The 15,855-nt window shown below is 38.2% G+C and overlaps 7 protein-coding genes across 8 annotated transcripts in view; 5 read left to right on the top strand and 2 right to left on the bottom strand.

Moving 5' to 3' along the window:
- Positions 398 to 2,503, bottom strand: LOC104768606 (probable sugar phosphate/phosphate translocator At5g04160). The gene is made up of 4 exons (XM_010492618.2): positions 1,881 to 2,503; positions 1,331 to 1,433; positions 855 to 1,084; positions 398 to 768 (listed from the first exon to the last, which is right to left on the bottom strand). The coding sequence occupies exons 1-4, from the start codon at positions 2,328 to 2,330 to the stop codon at positions 622 to 624; spliced, it is 930 nt and encodes a 309-aa protein (XP_010490920.1). The 5' UTR covers positions 2,331 to 2,503; the 3' UTR covers positions 398 to 621.
- Positions 2,824 to 5,593, top strand: LOC104768609 (probable calcium-binding protein CML50). Of its 2 annotated transcripts, XM_010492621.2 has the most exons (6): positions 2,824 to 3,655; positions 4,025 to 4,071; positions 4,177 to 4,352; positions 4,440 to 4,458; positions 4,796 to 4,910; positions 5,257 to 5,593. In XM_010492621.2, the coding sequence occupies exons 1-5, from the start codon at positions 2,938 to 2,940 to the stop codon at positions 4,898 to 4,900; spliced, it is 1,065 nt and encodes a 354-aa protein (XP_010490923.1). In that variant the 5' UTR covers positions 2,824 to 2,937; the 3' UTR covers positions 4,901 to 4,910; positions 5,257 to 5,593. The 2 variants fall into 2 exon arrangements, with proteins under 2 accessions (XP_010490923.1, XP_010490922.1); XM_010492620.2 differs by lacking the exon at positions 5,257 to 5,593 and having other exon boundaries at positions 4,796 to 5,100.
- LOC104768607 (alpha carbonic anhydrase 3-like) lies at positions 5,041 to 6,811 on the bottom strand. Its single transcript, XM_010492619.2, has 7 exons — positions 6,710 to 6,811; positions 6,329 to 6,552; positions 6,133 to 6,239; positions 5,945 to 6,047; positions 5,670 to 5,837; positions 5,498 to 5,551; positions 5,041 to 5,402 (listed from the first exon to the last, which is right to left on the bottom strand). Exons 1-7 carry the CDS (start codon positions 6,765 to 6,767, stop codon positions 5,292 to 5,294), a joined length of 825 nt encoding a protein of 274 aa, XP_010490921.1. The 5' UTR covers positions 6,768 to 6,811; the 3' UTR covers positions 5,041 to 5,291.
- On the top strand, positions 8,884 to 10,056 carry LOC104772117 (protein PHYTOCHROME KINASE SUBSTRATE 4-like). The gene has a single exon (XM_010496765.2). It carries the CDS (start codon positions 8,944 to 8,946, stop codon positions 10,054 to 10,056), a length of 1,113 nt encoding a protein of 370 aa, XP_010495067.1. The 5' UTR covers positions 8,884 to 8,943.
- Positions 11,344 to 12,847, top strand: LOC104768610 (protein PHYTOCHROME KINASE SUBSTRATE 4-like). Its single transcript, XM_010492622.2, has one exon. It carries the CDS (start codon positions 11,402 to 11,404, stop codon positions 12,644 to 12,646), a length of 1,245 nt encoding a protein of 414 aa, XP_010490924.1. The 5' UTR covers positions 11,344 to 11,401; the 3' UTR covers positions 12,647 to 12,847.
- Positions 13,507 to 14,744, top strand: LOC104768611 (metacaspase-9-like). Its single transcript, XM_010492623.2, has one exon. It carries the CDS (start codon positions 13,634 to 13,636, stop codon positions 14,609 to 14,611), a length of 978 nt encoding a protein of 325 aa, XP_010490925.1. The 5' UTR covers positions 13,507 to 13,633; the 3' UTR covers positions 14,612 to 14,744.
- Positions 15,214 to 15,855, top strand: part of LOC104768612 (tyrosine-protein phosphatase yvh1-like) — a 2,092-nt gene continuing 1,450 nt past the window's right edge. Inside the window, exon 1 of the mRNA XM_010492624.2 lies at positions 15,214 to 15,848. Within this exon, the coding sequence (XP_010490926.1) occupies positions 15,406 to 15,848 (443 nt within the window). The 5' untranslated portion in view covers positions 15,214 to 15,405. The remainder of the gene's footprint in view (positions 15,849 to 15,855) is intronic.

The following is a 15,855-nucleotide window of genomic DNA, read 5'->3' on the forward strand; positions in this document are numbered from 1 at the left end:
CTGTTTGGAAGCTTCTTTAGGAATCGTCATGAGATAATACATTTTAAATTTTGATTAGCAATGTTTTCTTAAGCATATACGTTATCTTTTTACGTTTATGTTACTAGCTATACTGTATTATACCAATTTTTCTTTTTTTAACAAAGAAAATAACCTTTTTGCAGTTTTTTTAACCAAAAATAGCGCAAACATAACATACATATCATGTCTTTTGTGTGTTCACAATCTATACAATATTCTAATCAGTAAATTAGCTTTTCTTTTTGGTGACAAAAACGATTTTAGTTTGGGTTAAGCAAAGAAACGTAATTGCTTGAGAAATAATACACTTGGTTGTTAAATAATAAAGTTAAATAACCAAAATTGCATCTCATCCTTGGTCGTAAACACACCCAAAAGAAAAATGATATCTCTCATCATGGGATCTAACATAGTCCAATACATATTACATAATAAAGTTGCGTATATGATAGTTACAAAAAAATCACTACTAAGAAATTCTCATCTCTTAATATCCCCAAAAACTTCAGGTCCTAATTATGAGTAAATGAGGAGTGTTGAACAAAAGAAGAAACAAACATAGAGAAGCTATGTTGTGTCTTCAATGGATGGTCTGAAAGTTCATCTAAATCTGCGTTTTGTCTCTCCATAAGCAACCACCCCAAGGACGGTTATGGAATACCCGCCAATTCCCATAACCGTAACCGGGTTTTGAAAGATCAAGATCGAAATCACCACTGCAACTGCTCCTTTAGCATTTCCAAGAACCTGCACAATGCGGAACGCAATCAACATTGTTTAGTCTTGTTATCTGCAAGATCGAGCTCTAAAAGGAGGGAAGCAAATAGGTGTACCTGGAGGGTGAGGGCGCTTGTGTGTTTGGTAACCAGAAAATTCAACAAATTGGCTGAATAAGCCATCACAGAGTTGACTAGAAGAAGTATCCACATGTACTGATGTTGTTTTGCAAGCGTCAAGGTCAAGCTGATCACGTCTGGTTCCATAACTAGCGTGACAGGAAGAAGAGCAATGACAGCTATTGGAGACATATACAACATCAGATTCATCGAGTTCAACTTTTCCCTGCAGGAGAAGAAAAGAAGAAGAGGGACAACAGAGACATCATATATAAATGTTGGTGCTTTTGGTAACACAATTTAGTTCTATGCGTCAAAATCCTAACCTGATAATAATGTATTGCAACATTCTACCTAAGAATCCAACCATTTATGAGATTTCTTAATTAGGCAACAAAACTTTCCTGATTTGATCCTCTTAACTGCTTTGCAGAATCTAAAGATAAATGAAGGCGTGATATATTATTATTTACCTTCAGAAGAAAGCAGAATGCCTTGAAGAACAGATTTAAAGGCTCTTGCCGCCGTAGCACTAATGCACATAATGAACCCAAACCAGTGAAATCCTGGCTCACCCTGCAAAAACAAAACTTGGTGCTTTAGATCAACATCATACACACACTGCACAAAAACTTAATAATAACACCAAGATCGTCTCTCCACAAGGATATTAACCAACCACTTGATTAAGCTTATAAAGATATCACCTTGCAGGAGAATTAAGGAAGGTTAGATCCCAAAATGTTGTTTTACCAAAATTTCTACACCTGATGATTAGACCATAAACAAAAAAAGGCTAAAGCTTTTTAGATAACTCAACACTCAATTTTGCCCTGATGATTTCAAAGTTTACACCTTTTGTCCAAGTTTAGGTCTTTCACACCAACATATGAACAACATCTAACTACGAATCAGTCATCTAAAATCCAAATCAGATCTTTCAAATCTAGGAAAGCCCAAATTTTTATATATGGCATTGTTAACAGAACTGAAAACAGAGGAAGAAGAAAGAATTGTGATTACCCCACTAGCGATGACAACACCGGCAACAACAGGGACAAGAGCACCATAAGTAACCCAAGCTTCTCTCTTAAAGGTCATAAGATAAGCGAACAGAGCGGTAAAAAACGGCGTCGTAGCACCGACGGCTTGATTAAAAGAGACAGGGAGGTAACGAAGCGAGATATTACCACCGACGACGGAAGCACAAAAGACAATGCTTAACGTAGCAACCTTGAGGAACTGAGATCGAGATTTGAGGTGTTGGAGAGGAACAAGCTTTAGGAAAACGATTGAGATGTAGCTAAGGATAGCGCAAGCGGACATGTGACACATTGTGAGAAAAATTGGGAATTTGAATCCGTAATTGGAGAGGAGGAACTTGTTGAGGAGAAGAACACCTATGTTTGATGAGTACCATGATATGATTAGTGTCGATATGAAAAGGGTTTGTTTCTTCGACGACGACGACATTGTTTTTTTCTCTGATCTGGTGGTTTCTTCTTCTTCCAGATCGAGATTGGATTGAGAGAACGAGAGAAGAAAGCAAGAGAGAGAGAAAGAAACAAAACGAGAGAAGTCAGGTCCTTGCTTTTAGCATGGGAACGGCAAATAAGCTTTAAGATGAGAAATAAAAATCAAACCTTTTGCTCTTAAAGCTTTGATTTTTATTTTCTGTAACTTATAATTTTGAGAAGATAATATCAAATCCCATATTTGTATTTATCAAAAAAAACTCAAATTTTGTAGTATTATTAAACTATATAGATTTGGTTTAAATTTAAGAGCATACAATGTATAAATACGTTTTTAGATGTTTTTATGAAATTTGATTAAATTCCAAAACCGAACAGTCTAGTTTTGTAGTGTCGGTTAGACTTAGATCCACTTTGCAATGGCATTGTTTGTAAATAGTTTGAAATCAGAGACTAAATCCTCAAGAGTGTCCTTTTACACAACACAGCTTTGATGATGATGAAGAGGTCAACTTAAATCACATTCATTGACAAAAAGGAAAAACTCAAACTTTAAGATCTCTCTTCTAAAGTTTCGATTTTTTGTTTCTTAATTGTAAAAACCGATGTCAGGGTATCCTCCGACGAGTCAAGGTTACGGTTACGGCAGTGGTGGAGGAAATCAACCACCGCCACCTCAACCACCTTACTCATCTACAGGAAACAATCCTCCTTACGGATCATCGACAACCTCTTCAGCTCCTTACGCAGTTCCTTACGGAGCACCGAAACCGTCCTCTTCCGCGCCTCCTTACGGATCTTCGAAGCCTCAGTCTTCTTCATACGGAGCACCGCCTCCTTCAGCTCCTTACGCGCCTTCTCCTCCTGGAGACTACAACAAGCCGCCAAAGGAGAAACCTTACGGAGATTACGGAGCTTATCCATCGCCTGGACCTTCGGATTACGGGAGTTACGGTGCTGGTCCTCGTCCTTCGCCGCCGTCTGGTCACGGTGGAGGATACGGAGCTACTCCACCGCCTTCTGAATACGGCGGTTACGGTGGTCAACCTCGTCCAGCGTCGTCTGGATATGGCGGCGGGTACGGAGGTTATCCTCCTCAAGCATCTTATGGAAGTCCTTTTGCTTCTCTGATTCCGTCAGGTTTTGCTCCGGGAACGGATCCGAATATAGTGGCTTGCTTTCAAGCAGCGGATCAAGATGGTAGTGGCTTCATTGATGATAAGGAGCTTCAAGGAGCTCTCTCTTCTTATCAGCAGAGGTTCAGTATGAGAACTGTTCATCTTCTTATGTATCTTTTCACCAACAGCAATGTCATGAAAATTGGTGAGCTTTCTTCTATATGCTTTTGATTGATTCCACTAGGAGTGTTGTTGTTAGTTTCTCCAAGTTATCCATCTCTATGATTCTTGTTCAGTAACGTTATCATGTCCATCTCTGTCTTGGATGCAGAACTCAAAAGATTCATACTTTGTCAATGTTTTTGTATGACCATGTTGGTAATTTTAACAATATTTGTGGACTTTTCCATGAATAACGTGCTACCCCACTGTCTCTCTATCATTTTGTTGAATCTCTTGGTTTCATTATTTTAGTTCTAGTTGAATTTATATATAATCATTCTATAAATAATCATTCATTTGTCTGGTTTTGAGTTGGTGTCCTGTACTAACTTGAGAAGTCTCCATGTTGTAGGACCTAAGGAGTTTACTGCACTTTTCTACAGTCTTCAGAACTGGAGGGTAAGTTTAAATGTCTTAATGAATCTATTGGGTTTCTGCTAGTGATGTAGCATAGCAAGATTGTTTGGAAGTTCACGCATGTGGTTTGTTTTGTGAATGGTTCAGTCCATTTTTGAGAGGTCTGACAAGGACAGGAGCGGCAGAATAGATGTAAATGAGCTGAGAGACGCGCTTTTGAGCCTTGGGTTTTCGGTTCCTCCTGTGATTTTGGATCTATTGGTTTCCAAGTTTGACAAAAGTGGAGGGAAGAACAGGGCCATCGAATATGACAATTTCATTGAGTATGTTATTCTTTCTGTGCTCTCTTTTCTTCTTATTGCTGTGATCGTTGCTTATTTATTAACGGTATATGTTTTGCCTTTATGCAGGTGCTGTCTCACTGTTAAGGTACGCTCCCATTTACTCTGTTGCTCTCTCATACAGCTCCTAGATAAGTTTGCCCAAATGAGTCTGAAACCTTATTAGTTATAGATACTACTCAAACTCAAACTTGTCTCTCACCTCGAATATCTGACTCCATAGTCTACATTATGCTAAGTTTGTTAATTTTCTCAAATGTGGTGAGATTAGGGGTCAGAACAGCAATGAGTTTGCCTGTAACTACTGATTGCATCTGAGACCGCAACAGTTGTTTATAGTCGGTTCTTGTTACAATGTGGTTTGGTGATACAAGTGTCGTATTTAGAAGTTAGTAAACTGATCTATAATATGATGAAAACTGCAGGGGCTGACAGAGAAGTTCAAGGAGAAGGACACATCGTACTCAGGATCAGCTACTTTCACCTACGAAACCTTCATGCTCACTGTCCTCCCTTTCCTCATCGCATAAGTTTTTTACGGTAACTTCAACCTGTTTGCGCATCTTGAGTTTTCTTTGTATGTTCTTTGTTGTGTGAATGCTGTTGTTAATGGAACTACAGAAAGCTTTTTCCGATTTAGTTGAACTTCAAAGTTTATAAAAAAAAAATGTGAAATGTATAGATCTTTAAGTTATAAAATAATCGAACAACACATTATGGTTGAATATATTATATCTTGTTTATTGGAATACATGTATAGAAGAAAACTTTATGCATATAGAATATTGCATAGTTTTAAACTTTTAATAAAAAGAATAATTAAATAAAAAATTAGTTATGGCCCCCAAATTTACATATTCTCGAATTTTCTTTGAATGAAAATTAGGGCTCGGAGTTGCCTTGTCCTATAAGACAGTCTCATTAAGGATTAACTCGTGGTATTTGTGTTGTTGGACTTGGACTGGACTGCTCATTTAAATAAACCAGACGTGCGTGAAGGGGTTGAGCCGGTCTTGCGTTCTTCTCATAACCCTAGTTAACAAGAAAAACATGTTTGATTAAAAAAAGCAGAAATTCAAATGTGTTCTTGGTAAAATGTTTATGTGAGAGTCTCGTATAGTTCTTACACCGCGACGAGCATCGGTCAATAAATCAATTTGCTCACGCGAAACAGTCCCCACCTGCATTTTATTGAACAGGGAATCAGATTTGAGTCGGGTGTTTTTTTTTTTTATAGATTCTGGATTCTTGAATTCAGTTACAATTTTCGTTTTAAGTTTTGCTAGAATTATTAATTACCTTGGTTATGATGGTCCACATGACATCTTCCGTGCAAGGAGGAGTCGTGAGCGAACCACTATATTCATAAAATTTGGTAAGATCCCATCCAAATTCTCTTGGATCTATCTTTCCAATGCTGATCTCTCCATCTTGTACATCAGCAATCTTGGTTATCTTGTCCATTATCTACCGAAATTGTAAGAAGATAAATTAGCAAACAAATAAGTAGAGAGTTTCTTGAAAAGGATATAATTAACGGTATCGTAAATACAGTCGCACGCGGTAAAAATTACCCTTGAAATGAATGCATTTGGTTCGCCTTCTCTGAAGAGAACTCCAATAACTGCTAAGTGTCCTTCTGCACTTTTGTGTACCATGTGAAGTTCCATGGCGAATCTAGAACCAAATTTAGGTTTTGATATGTATTAGCTCCTACTATATATTAGAAACGATATCAATGTTTTGTTTTGTTTTCCCTTACCTCTCTCCATTGAGCAAATGCTCTGAAGGTGCGTGCCAGTGGCTTTGAATCAATTTATAGTCGGTTTTATTGATCACGATCTTCCCTGCGTCCTCTTCCCATTTAACCTGATGCGTAACATATCAATCTTGCGGACTAATTGGTAAAGAGTATCTTAGGTTTTCTTTTTTCTTTTTATTGGCTCGATATAACTTACCTTCATGTCGAATCCACGGTTCTTAAGAATAGCCTCTACTGGTTTGTAATATGTCTGAAGAATCTCTGTGGAATTGTGAACCATGCGTGCTGCTTTTGGAGTAAGATCGACTGGTGATTGCTTCGTCCCCGTCCCGCAAATTTTCCATTCAGGCTTCATATCGCACCATTTTGAGGGATCGCCTATCTCACCGGGTTTGTAATGGAATTCAGTATCTGAATCATCTGGTAAAGATCAGGGAGAACCAAGAGTCAAATATACTTCTCAAATCATACGTTGCGTTAATGTTCTATATATCTTGTGCTTATCAATTCGTAGGAATCACAATGGTAACATATGATGATGTTCAAGGAGAGAACAAAAATGAAATTGACATTTTACCTGCTAGAGATGAAGACGAAAGAGCAAGAAATGTTACAAAAAGAATAACTGTTTTCATCTTTTGTTTTTTCTTAATTTTTTTTTTCTTCTTTTCACAGAAAGGATAATGGTATTCTACATTCGTCAATTTATTGATGTCTTATATAAAAAAAATTAATTTAGGCAAATTTAGGAGTCTGTCTAAAAAACCTCAATAGTTCTAAGGTTGAAATTTTTTGTTAATTTTAACTCACATTCTATTTTAACATGTGATAGTCTATTTTAGAAACCTTTTAATGGTTATATTGGGTTATGACCTAGTCTATTACCTCATGAAGATGCCTAGGCCTGGGCATTCGGGTACCCGTTCGGGTTCGGTTCGGGTATTTCGGGTTTTCGGGTTTTCGGGTTTAGAGGTATAGGACCCGTTCGGGTATTTTTAGATTTCGGGTTCGGATCGGGTTCGGATCGGATTCGGTTCGGGTATTTCGGGTTTGGATTCGGATTACCCGAAGTTGCCAAAACTCAAAATTTTAGTATCTAAGTTAGTCTAAATTATTCAATAATACGCAATATATCTAAAAATTTAGAGTATTTTCTATCCAAATTTACTAATAAACAGTTTAAATACTTCAAATTGTCGAAAATATCTAAAAATATGAATATTTTGAACACTTATATTATTAAAATTATAAATATTACTAATATATTACTACTATATATTAATAATGTTGGTATTTTCGGATACCCGTTCGGATTTCGGTTCGGATCGGGTTCGGATTTGGGTTTTCGGATTTAGAGATTTAGAACCCGTTCGGGTATTTTACAATTTCGGATACGGATTCGGATCGTGTTTTTTGGATCGGGTTCGGATCGGATATTCGGATCCAGGTATTTTGCCCAGGCCTAAAGATGCCTATTGTTTAGCAATGAGGTCTAATTTAAGTCAAACTTTGCACTCCATTTTTTTTTAAAAAAAACAGCTTTAGATAGCAAGTTCTACAATTTGTGAGACACCAATTATGTTCACACTTTCTTTTGTCAACGAACTTATGTCAGTTTAGGTTATACATACAGATTATATATACCACCTAAAACCCTAGTAGGCTACGAAAACAAGTAGGCACACAAAACTTAAACATGAATGTGATACACTGTTAGGCCAATTAATGTTTCAGAGTTCATACATTAAGTATTTTCTCTATATAGAGTATACCAAACAATAAGTTCTTACATTAATTAAAAAATGATGAAGTAAAAAAGTAGAAAACACGGCACAATTGACAGCCTATGAACCCTAATCATGTTCGGAGCATTTGTCCGTTAAATGTCAAAATAGCATGCATTGTAATAGAATATGGACCCAATATTATTACAATGATGATTTCTTATCCTCTCTTTTGATCTGTCTCTTGTCGAATAGGAAGTAATCACTATTAAGATTTGTCACCTTCTTTTGAGTTATCTTTGTCTTCTTGCTTAAAGGCATCGTAAAAGAAGAACATAATAATGGAGAAGCCACATGGTCCGAATATTGCCTAGGGAAACCATCACGTTACCAGATTTGGAGATAGGGTGCAACAAAACTTTATGTTTCTTCTCATCTTTGAGATTACGACTTAGATACTGGTTAGTCTATTAATTTTGTTGGGTCGGGTTTTTTCTATTGATGTGGATTGTTTTTGATAGATACAACTCAAAATTTCCTTTTTATATTTTGGAAATTCTGAAATTTTAGTCTAAACATGAGCGCTCTTTGATTAACAGTACGCCACACAATGTTAATCATACAAGTCAAGATTCTTCTGTAAAGTTTATTAGCTTTAAAATTAAGTAATTAACCTAGAACACAATGTATGTATGATATCATTTCATAAACCCTAAATCCTAATCCATTCCATTATTTGTTGATGATGACTGAAAATTTCTTGTATGGATTTTTCTAATGTAGTAGTTGGGTTCCACAAAATCAAACTTTAATATATAATTTGAAGTTCATTATACGTTATAACATTTAATACGTAAGGAAACCCATATAGGCCACTAATTTTTTTACATGTGTAAGAACGTCATCATGACATTTAAACGAGGTAGATAGAACTTTCTCAGACATAGCTCAACTCATGACCACTTCTCTCAAGTCTCACGTATATATATATCACACACAAAGAGAGAGACTTGAGACAGAGCACTGAACTAATTTGCAACTCTGTTTTTTCAACTTTTATCGACAAAGAACCAAAAAAGATACTTCAATGGCGCAAACTACTGTAACTGTTGTGGCAACCAAACGCGATGCTCTTGATCCTTACATCAAGATTCTTCAGAATCGATCAAACGACATCGATGTCTCTTTCTCCTCGTACCTCAAGCCAGACAACAACGAACAACGACAAAAAGAACCTGAAGATGCTGAGCTAAGCATATTCGAAGCTCGAAGTTACTTTAGCGAAAACGGAAGCAACGATAGATGCCAGACGAGGAATCTTAGTGGTCCAAGATTCTCTTCGGTTTCATCTGCAAAAGTGTCTTCTTGTACCGTAGGTCACACGGCATCCTCTGAAGCTAGCTGGAACAGCCAAACCGGTTTGCTCTCTAACAAAAACCGCCAAGGATCGGACCGAGATGGACGTGGAACCAGCAAGAAAGGACCCAGATGGTTTTTTAGACGCAGGGCTTGTCCCTGTTCTAGCTCTAAATCGGTTCAAGTCCAAGAATCCAAACCAAGAATCGCAGTGCCTAAAACCGATTCTGACCGAGCCGTCTCTAACCGAATCGTTCATCATCAGACGATATCTTCGCCTGAGCCAATAAGATTAACGATCCCTTCAAACACTGTGACTAGGTCCATCGATTACACCGCAAACAGAGAAGCTACAGCTCCAGTTAGTAAATTTAGCTTCCCAACTCTAAAGGAAACTACACAATCATCAGAGAAACCGGCTCTTAACCCGATCAAACCGGGTCTAAATCAAATTGAACCGGCTTTGCATCCGATTAAACCGGTTCTGAATCCCACTAGTCCTAAGGGAACCATCATAGCTGACGAGGAAGCCACGAGCGACGCTAGCTCCGATCTCTTTGAGATAGAGAGCTTCTCTACTCAACCAACAGCTCGTCCATGGGTCCAACCCGCATCCCGAGACTCGATAGACGAGACCATGTCCGAGTATGGATACGAGCCGAGTGAAGCGAGTGTTACATGGAGCGTTATGACCGCGGAGCCAGCCTCGGCGGTTGCGGCTAACTTATCCAGAATTGGTTTGTCGTCGTCTTCGTCGCTTGAGTTTAGCGGTTNGATTCGGATCGTGTTTTTTGGATCGGGTTCGGATCGGATATTCGGATCCAGGTATTTTGCCCAGGCCTAAAGATGCCTATTGTTTAGCAATGAGGTCTAATTTAAGTCAAACTTTGCACTCCATTTTTTTTTAAAAAAAACAGCTTTAGATAGCAAGTTCTACAATTTGTGAGACACCAATTATGTTCACACTTTCTTTTGTCAACGAACTTATGTCAGTTTAGGTTATACATACAGATTATATATACCACCTAAAACCCTAGTAGGCTACGAAAACAAGTAGGCACACAAAACTTAAACATGAATGTGATACACTGTTAGGCCAATTAATGTTTCAGAGTTCATACATTAAGTATTTTCTCTATATAGAGTATACCAAACAATAAGTTCTTACATTAATTAAAAAATGATGAAGTAAAAAAGTAGAAAACACGGCACAATTGACAGCCTATGAACCCTAATCATGTTCGGAGCATTTGTCCGTTAAATGTCAAAATAGCATGCATTGTAATAGAATATGGACCCAATATTATTACAATGATGATTTCTTATCCTCTCTTTTGATCTGTCTCTTGTCGAATAGGAAGTAATCACTATTAAGATTTGTCACCTTCTTTTGAGTTATCTTTGTCTTCTTGCTTAAAGGCATCGTAAAAGAAGAACATAATAATGGAGAAGCCACATGGTCCGAATATTGCCTAGGGAAACCATCACGTTACCAGATTTGGAGATAGGGTGCAACAAAACTTTATGTTTCTTCTCATCTTTGAGATTACGACTTAGATACTGGTTAGTCTATTAATTTTGTTGGGTCGGGTTTTTTCTATTGATGTGGATTGTTTTTGATAGATACAACTCAAAATTTCCTTTTTATATTTTGGAAATTCTGAAATTTTAGTCTAAACATGAGCGCTCTTTGATTAACAGTACGCCACACAATGTTAATCATACAAGTCAAGATTCTTCTGTAAAGTTTATTAGCTTTAAAATTAAGTAATTAACCTAGAACACAATGTATGTATGATATCATTTCATAAACCCTAAATCCTAATCCATTCCATTATTTGTTGATGATGACTGAAAATTTCTTGTATGGATTTTTCTAATGTAGTAGTTGGGTTCCACAAAATCAAACTTTAATATATAATTTGAAGTTCATTATACGTTATAACATTTAATACGTAAGGAAACCCATATAGGCCACTAATTTTTTTACATGTGTAAGAACGTCATCATGACATTTAAACGAGGTAGATAGAACTTTCTCAGACATAGCTCAACTCATGACCACTTCTCTCAAGTCTCACGTATATATATATCACACACAAAGAGAGAGACTTGAGACAGAGCACTGAACTAATTTGCAACTCTGTTTTTTCAACTTTTATCGACAAAGAACCAAAAAAGATACTTCAATGGCGCAAACTACTGTAACTGTTGTGGCAACCAAACGCGATGCTCTTGATCCTTACATCAAGATTCTTCAGAATCGATCAAACGACATCGATGTCTCTTTCTCCTCGTACCTCAAGCCAGACAACAACGAACAACGACAAAAAGAACATGAAGATGCTGAGCTAAGCATATTCGAAGCTCGAAGTTACTTTAGCGAAAACGGAAGCAACGATAGATGCCAGACGAGGAATCTTAGTGGTCCAAGATTCTCTTCGGTTTCATCTGCAAAAGTGTCTTCTTGTACCGTAGGTCACACGGCATCCTCTGAAGCTAGCTGGAACAGCCAAACCGGTTTGCTCTCTAACAAAAACCGCCAAGGATCGGACCGAGATGGACGTGGAACCAGCAAGAAAGGACCCAGATGGTTTTTTAGACGCAGGGCTTGTCCCTGTTCTAGCTCTAAATCGGTTCAAGTCCAAGAATCCAAACCAAGAATCGCAGTGCCTAAAACCGATTCTGACCGAGCCGTCTCTAACCGAATCGTTCATCATCAGACGATATCTTCGCCTGAGCCAATAAGATTAACGATCCCTTCAAACACTGTGACTAGGTCCATCGATTACACCGCAAACAGAGAAGCTACAGCTCCAGTTAGTAAATTTAGCTTCCCAACTCTAAAGGAAACTACACAATCATCAGAGAAACCGGCTCTTAACCCGATCAAACCGGGTCTAAATCAAATTGAACCGGCTTTGCATCCGATTAAACCGGTTCTGAATCCCACTAGTCCTAAGGGAACCATCATAGCTGACGAGGAAGCCACGAGCGACGCTAGCTCCGATCTCTTTGAGATAGAGAGCTTCTCTACTCAACCAACAGCTCGTCCATGGGTCCAACCCGCATCCCGAGACTCGATAGACGAGACCATGTCCGAGTATGGATACGAGCCGAGTGAAGCGAGTGTTACATGGAGCGTTATGACCGCGGAGCCAGCCTCGGCGGTTGCGGCTAACTTATCCAGAATTGGTTTGTCGTCGTCTTCGTCGCTTGAGTTTAGCGGTTGCGATAAGAAGAGAACCGGGTTGCTGAGCTGTCGTTATGAGAAAGCCGTTATGGTTAGCAGCGGTCAGCGGTTGGTGCAACCGCTTAAGAGCGTTAGCGTTCAGAACGATGTCACGGGGAAGGTGTTGTCCAACAATGGCAGTTCGAAACAATGCGTGACAAATCGAGATATGCTAGATAACAAATCTTCGTTCTTGGTTTAGGTCCGGTTTAGTCCAACTATGTGGTGTTTTAGGTGCTTCTCGTGTAAAACTGCTCTGTTTTTTTTTTTGTTTTTTTTTTTTCTTTTCTTGTTTCGGTATGAAAGATTGTGTTGTTGTGAGGTACTCAATGTGTCCTCCTGTATGATGAGACACTAAATTTATCACGCTTTTTTCAATAACTGCCTTGGGGTATAACTTAAAACTAAGGAAGTCATGAGTTAGGCTTGTAGAGTCGTAAGTGATGTATTGTGAAGATGGTGCTAATATCATAAATGGTTCGTCTCAAAAATACTTTGCCGTTGCGTGCACGAAGTCGTTATGGTATTGACGGTTCTTTGGGATTAAGGCAATTTCGTTTTGGTAAATTGACATTATTTTACAACAATGTATACGTTATATATACGTTTGTATATTACAGAATAAAAAATGTCCCTCGTCTCCTACCTTAGATAGACATAGCTAGATGGATTAGGTCAAAATCTTTAAGAAAATGACTTCACTTTTGAAGTTATGTATATATCCAAGTTAACCAAAATCGATCATTAACTAGTAATATATAATCCTTGGGTTTTGTTTAACATTAATCTTGAGGGTTACAAACTTTAAACACCATTACACTTCTGGTGGGACCATGAGTCCATGACTTAGGATTTAATTATGTCTATCTCAAAAGTCTGATTTAAGATATAGTTTCTTGCTTGAAAGCATATTAATACTAAAGTCAAGAGTACGCCATTGCATTAAAAAATGTTCCATAGCTTGAAAGCAAACTAGACCTGTGAAATTTATAATTATAGATTAATATAGTGTGTAACTTGACCCTCACTACAAGAAACCTCAATCATAAATACACATTAGCTCCAAAACCACAACACAGCACATGATAAACTAACACACACACACACACACACACAAGAAACCTCAAAAAAAAAAAACATTTTGCCTAACTCCCCTTTAAAACCTTAAGGAATCAAATCAAGAAACTCAATGGATCCACAAGGGATGGTCAAGAAAAGACTAGCCGTCCTCGTCGGCTGCAACTACCCTCACACAAGGAACGAGCTTCACGGTTGCATCAATGATGTTTTAGCAATGAAAGAAACTCTTCTGACCCGTTTCGGGTTCAAACAAGAGGACATTGAGGTGCTAACGGACGAGACAGAAGCAAAAGTGAAGCCGACAGGTGCCAACATCAAGGCTGCTTTACGTAGGATGATGGATAAAGCTCAACCCGGAACTGGAGACGTCTTGTTGTTCCACTACAGTGGCCATGGAACTCGTATTCCTTCGGTTAAACCTGCTCACCCTTTCAAACAAGACGAAGCTATTGTTCCTTGTGATTTCAATCTCATCACAGATGTTGATTTCAGAGAATTGGTCAATCAACTTCCTAAAGGAACAAGCTTTACCATGATCTCTGATTCTTGCCATAGTGGTGGTCTCATCGACAAGGAGAAAGAACAGATCGGACCCTTTTCTGTCTCCAGCAACATATCTCCGGCCATGGAGACAACCAATAAGATTATAACATCACGTGCCTTACCCTTCAAGGCAGTCCTTGACCACTTGATTTCTCTAACCGGAATCTCAACTTCCGACATCGGGACACACCTACTTGAGCTATTCGGCGGCGATGCTGGCCTAAAATTCCGGTTACCGGCGATGGATCTAATGGATCTTTTGGAGACTATGACGGCCCGTGAAAGACACGTGGATTCTGGGATACTGCTAAGCGGGTGTCAGGCGGATGAGACGTCTGCTGACGTCGGCGTTGGCAACGGGAAAGCGTACGGAGCGTTTAGCCACGCGATTCAGACGGTGTTGAAGGAAAATGGAGCTGCCTTGAAGAACAAGCAACTAGTGATGATGGCAAGGGATGTGCTTGAGAGACTAGGGTTTCATCAACACCCTTGTCTTTACTGCAGCGACCAGAACGCGGACGCGACGTTCCTATCTCAACATTGATTTGATGCGACCAATTGGATTTAAGTTACTGAATTGAACCGTTGCCGTTTGTTTTATCACGTTTGCGTTTGGGCTTGTTGTGATCTTAAAAAGAAAAAGGACGAATAAAAGTTGTCGATAATTAATTAATTAATCAGGTTCTTAAATATATATATTTTTTCAACCAAATACTACTATTTAGAAAAAAAAACTTCACGGTTGGTAATCCAAACCAAAAAGAAATTGTTTACAAAGGAAATAGCTCATGATTCAGTATTAAAATATTGAGCAGTCCCCACAAGAGGTGAACTGCTCAAGAAACCAAAAATTATGCATTCTCCTCACACTCAGTACTCTGACATCTGTAGTGTGAAGTCTATGGGATTGGATGGGTAAATTTACAATCAAAATTAATTTTAGTGCACAATAAAATATGCCACTTATATGAACTACATATATCATATATACTTGTAAAATCATTTATTTATAAAAAATTGTTTGTTGGGCCTAACCATGAATTTAAACATATGTAAAGGGATCCATATAATATTTATATTACGCAAAATCTTATTATATATATATATATATATATGAAAATAAAACAGGCCACTAGAATCTTTAGTTCCTCTTCTCTGTCTCGCCCAATCAAAAACCCTAAAATTGTAATTTTTTTTCGCTCTCGTTCCCTTTCGATAGCCGCGGTTTCTCTCAGTGTTTTAGATTTCGTTGAATTCGTGAGAGAGCTTGAAGAAATCTGTTGTTTGAATTTGATCTCTCTCTTTTTTTTGTTCTAATCTGTCTAACTCTGCTCGACAATGAAGAAGCTTGACCTAATTAGGGAGAATCTATACCTAGGCGATATATGCGCGGCTGCTGAGGTTCTCGAGAAAGGAAGCTCTGAGATTTCTCACCTTCTTACTGTTTTTCACTGCCCTTACATGACTGAACTCTACGATAAGTGGCGCAACGCGAAACTAAACTCAAAAGTAATCAAGGAAGTGTATGTTGGTGGTAATGGTGATGATGATGATCAAGAGGGGAGAGAGTTTGCGAGAGAGAGCGCGTTGCCATCAGGGAATCTTTTGTATTCTATTGAGCAAACTGGTAAAAATCTCAACTTTACGAGAATGGTTGTGTTTGCTCACGATAAGGAATGGGAGAATCTCCTTGATTTTTTCGATCTCTGTTTGGATTTTATCGATGCTGGTCGTAAAGAGAAAGGTGTTTTAGTTCATTGCTTTGCTGGACAATCTCGAAGGTGAAGT

Source organism: Camelina sativa, chromosome 20, assembly GCF_000633955.1.
Source record: "Camelina sativa cultivar DH55 chromosome 20, Cs, whole genome shotgun sequence".
Lineage (NCBI taxonomy): Eukaryota > Viridiplantae > Streptophyta > Magnoliopsida > Brassicales > Brassicaceae > Camelina > Camelina sativa.

Bases quoted from the DNA above. Each gene is read 5' to 3' on its own strand.
- LOC104768609 (XM_010492621.2), top strand. From the start codon at position 2,938: ATGTCAGGGTATCCTCCGACGAGTCAAGGTTACGGTTACGGCAGTGGT. The intron at 3,656-4,024 runs GTGAGCTTTCTT...TCCATGTTGTAG, and splicing joins CAGCAATGTCATGAAAATTG to GACCTAAGGAGTTTACTGCA. The intron at 4,072-4,176 runs GTAAGTTTAAAT...TGAATGGTTCAG, and splicing joins ACAGTCTTCAGAACTGGAGG to TCCATTTTTGAGAGGTCTGA.
- LOC104768606 (XM_010492618.2), bottom strand. From the start codon at position 2,330: ATGTCGTCGTCGTCGAAGAAACAAACCCTTTTCATATCGACACTAATC. The intron at 1,434-1,880 runs GTAATCACAATT...TTGTTTTTGCAG, and splicing joins GTGTTGTCATCGCTAGTGGG to GGTGAGCCAGGATTTCACTG. The intron at 769-854 runs GTACACCTATTT...CGCATTGTGCAG, and splicing joins CAAGCGCCCTCACCCTCCAG to GTTCTTGGAAATGCTAAAGG.
- LOC104768611 (XM_010492623.2), top strand. From the start codon at position 13,634: ATGGATCCACAAGGGATGGTCAAGAAAAGACTAGCCGTCCTCGTCGGC.
- LOC104768610 (XM_010492622.2), top strand. From the start codon at position 11,402: ATGGCGCAAACTACTGTAACTGTTGTGGCAACCAAACGCGATGCTCTT.
- LOC104768607 (XM_010492619.2), bottom strand. From the start codon at position 6,767: ATGAAAACAGTTATTCTTTTTGTAACATTTCTTGCTCTTTCGTCTTCA. The intron at 6,553-6,709 runs GTAAAATGTCAA...GATCTTTACCAG, and splicing joins TTCGTCTTCATCTCTAGCAG to ATGATTCAGATACTGAATTC. The intron at 6,240-6,328 runs GTAAGTTATATC...GTTACGCATCAG, and splicing joins ACCGTGGATTCGACATGAAG to GTTAAATGGGAAGAGGACGC.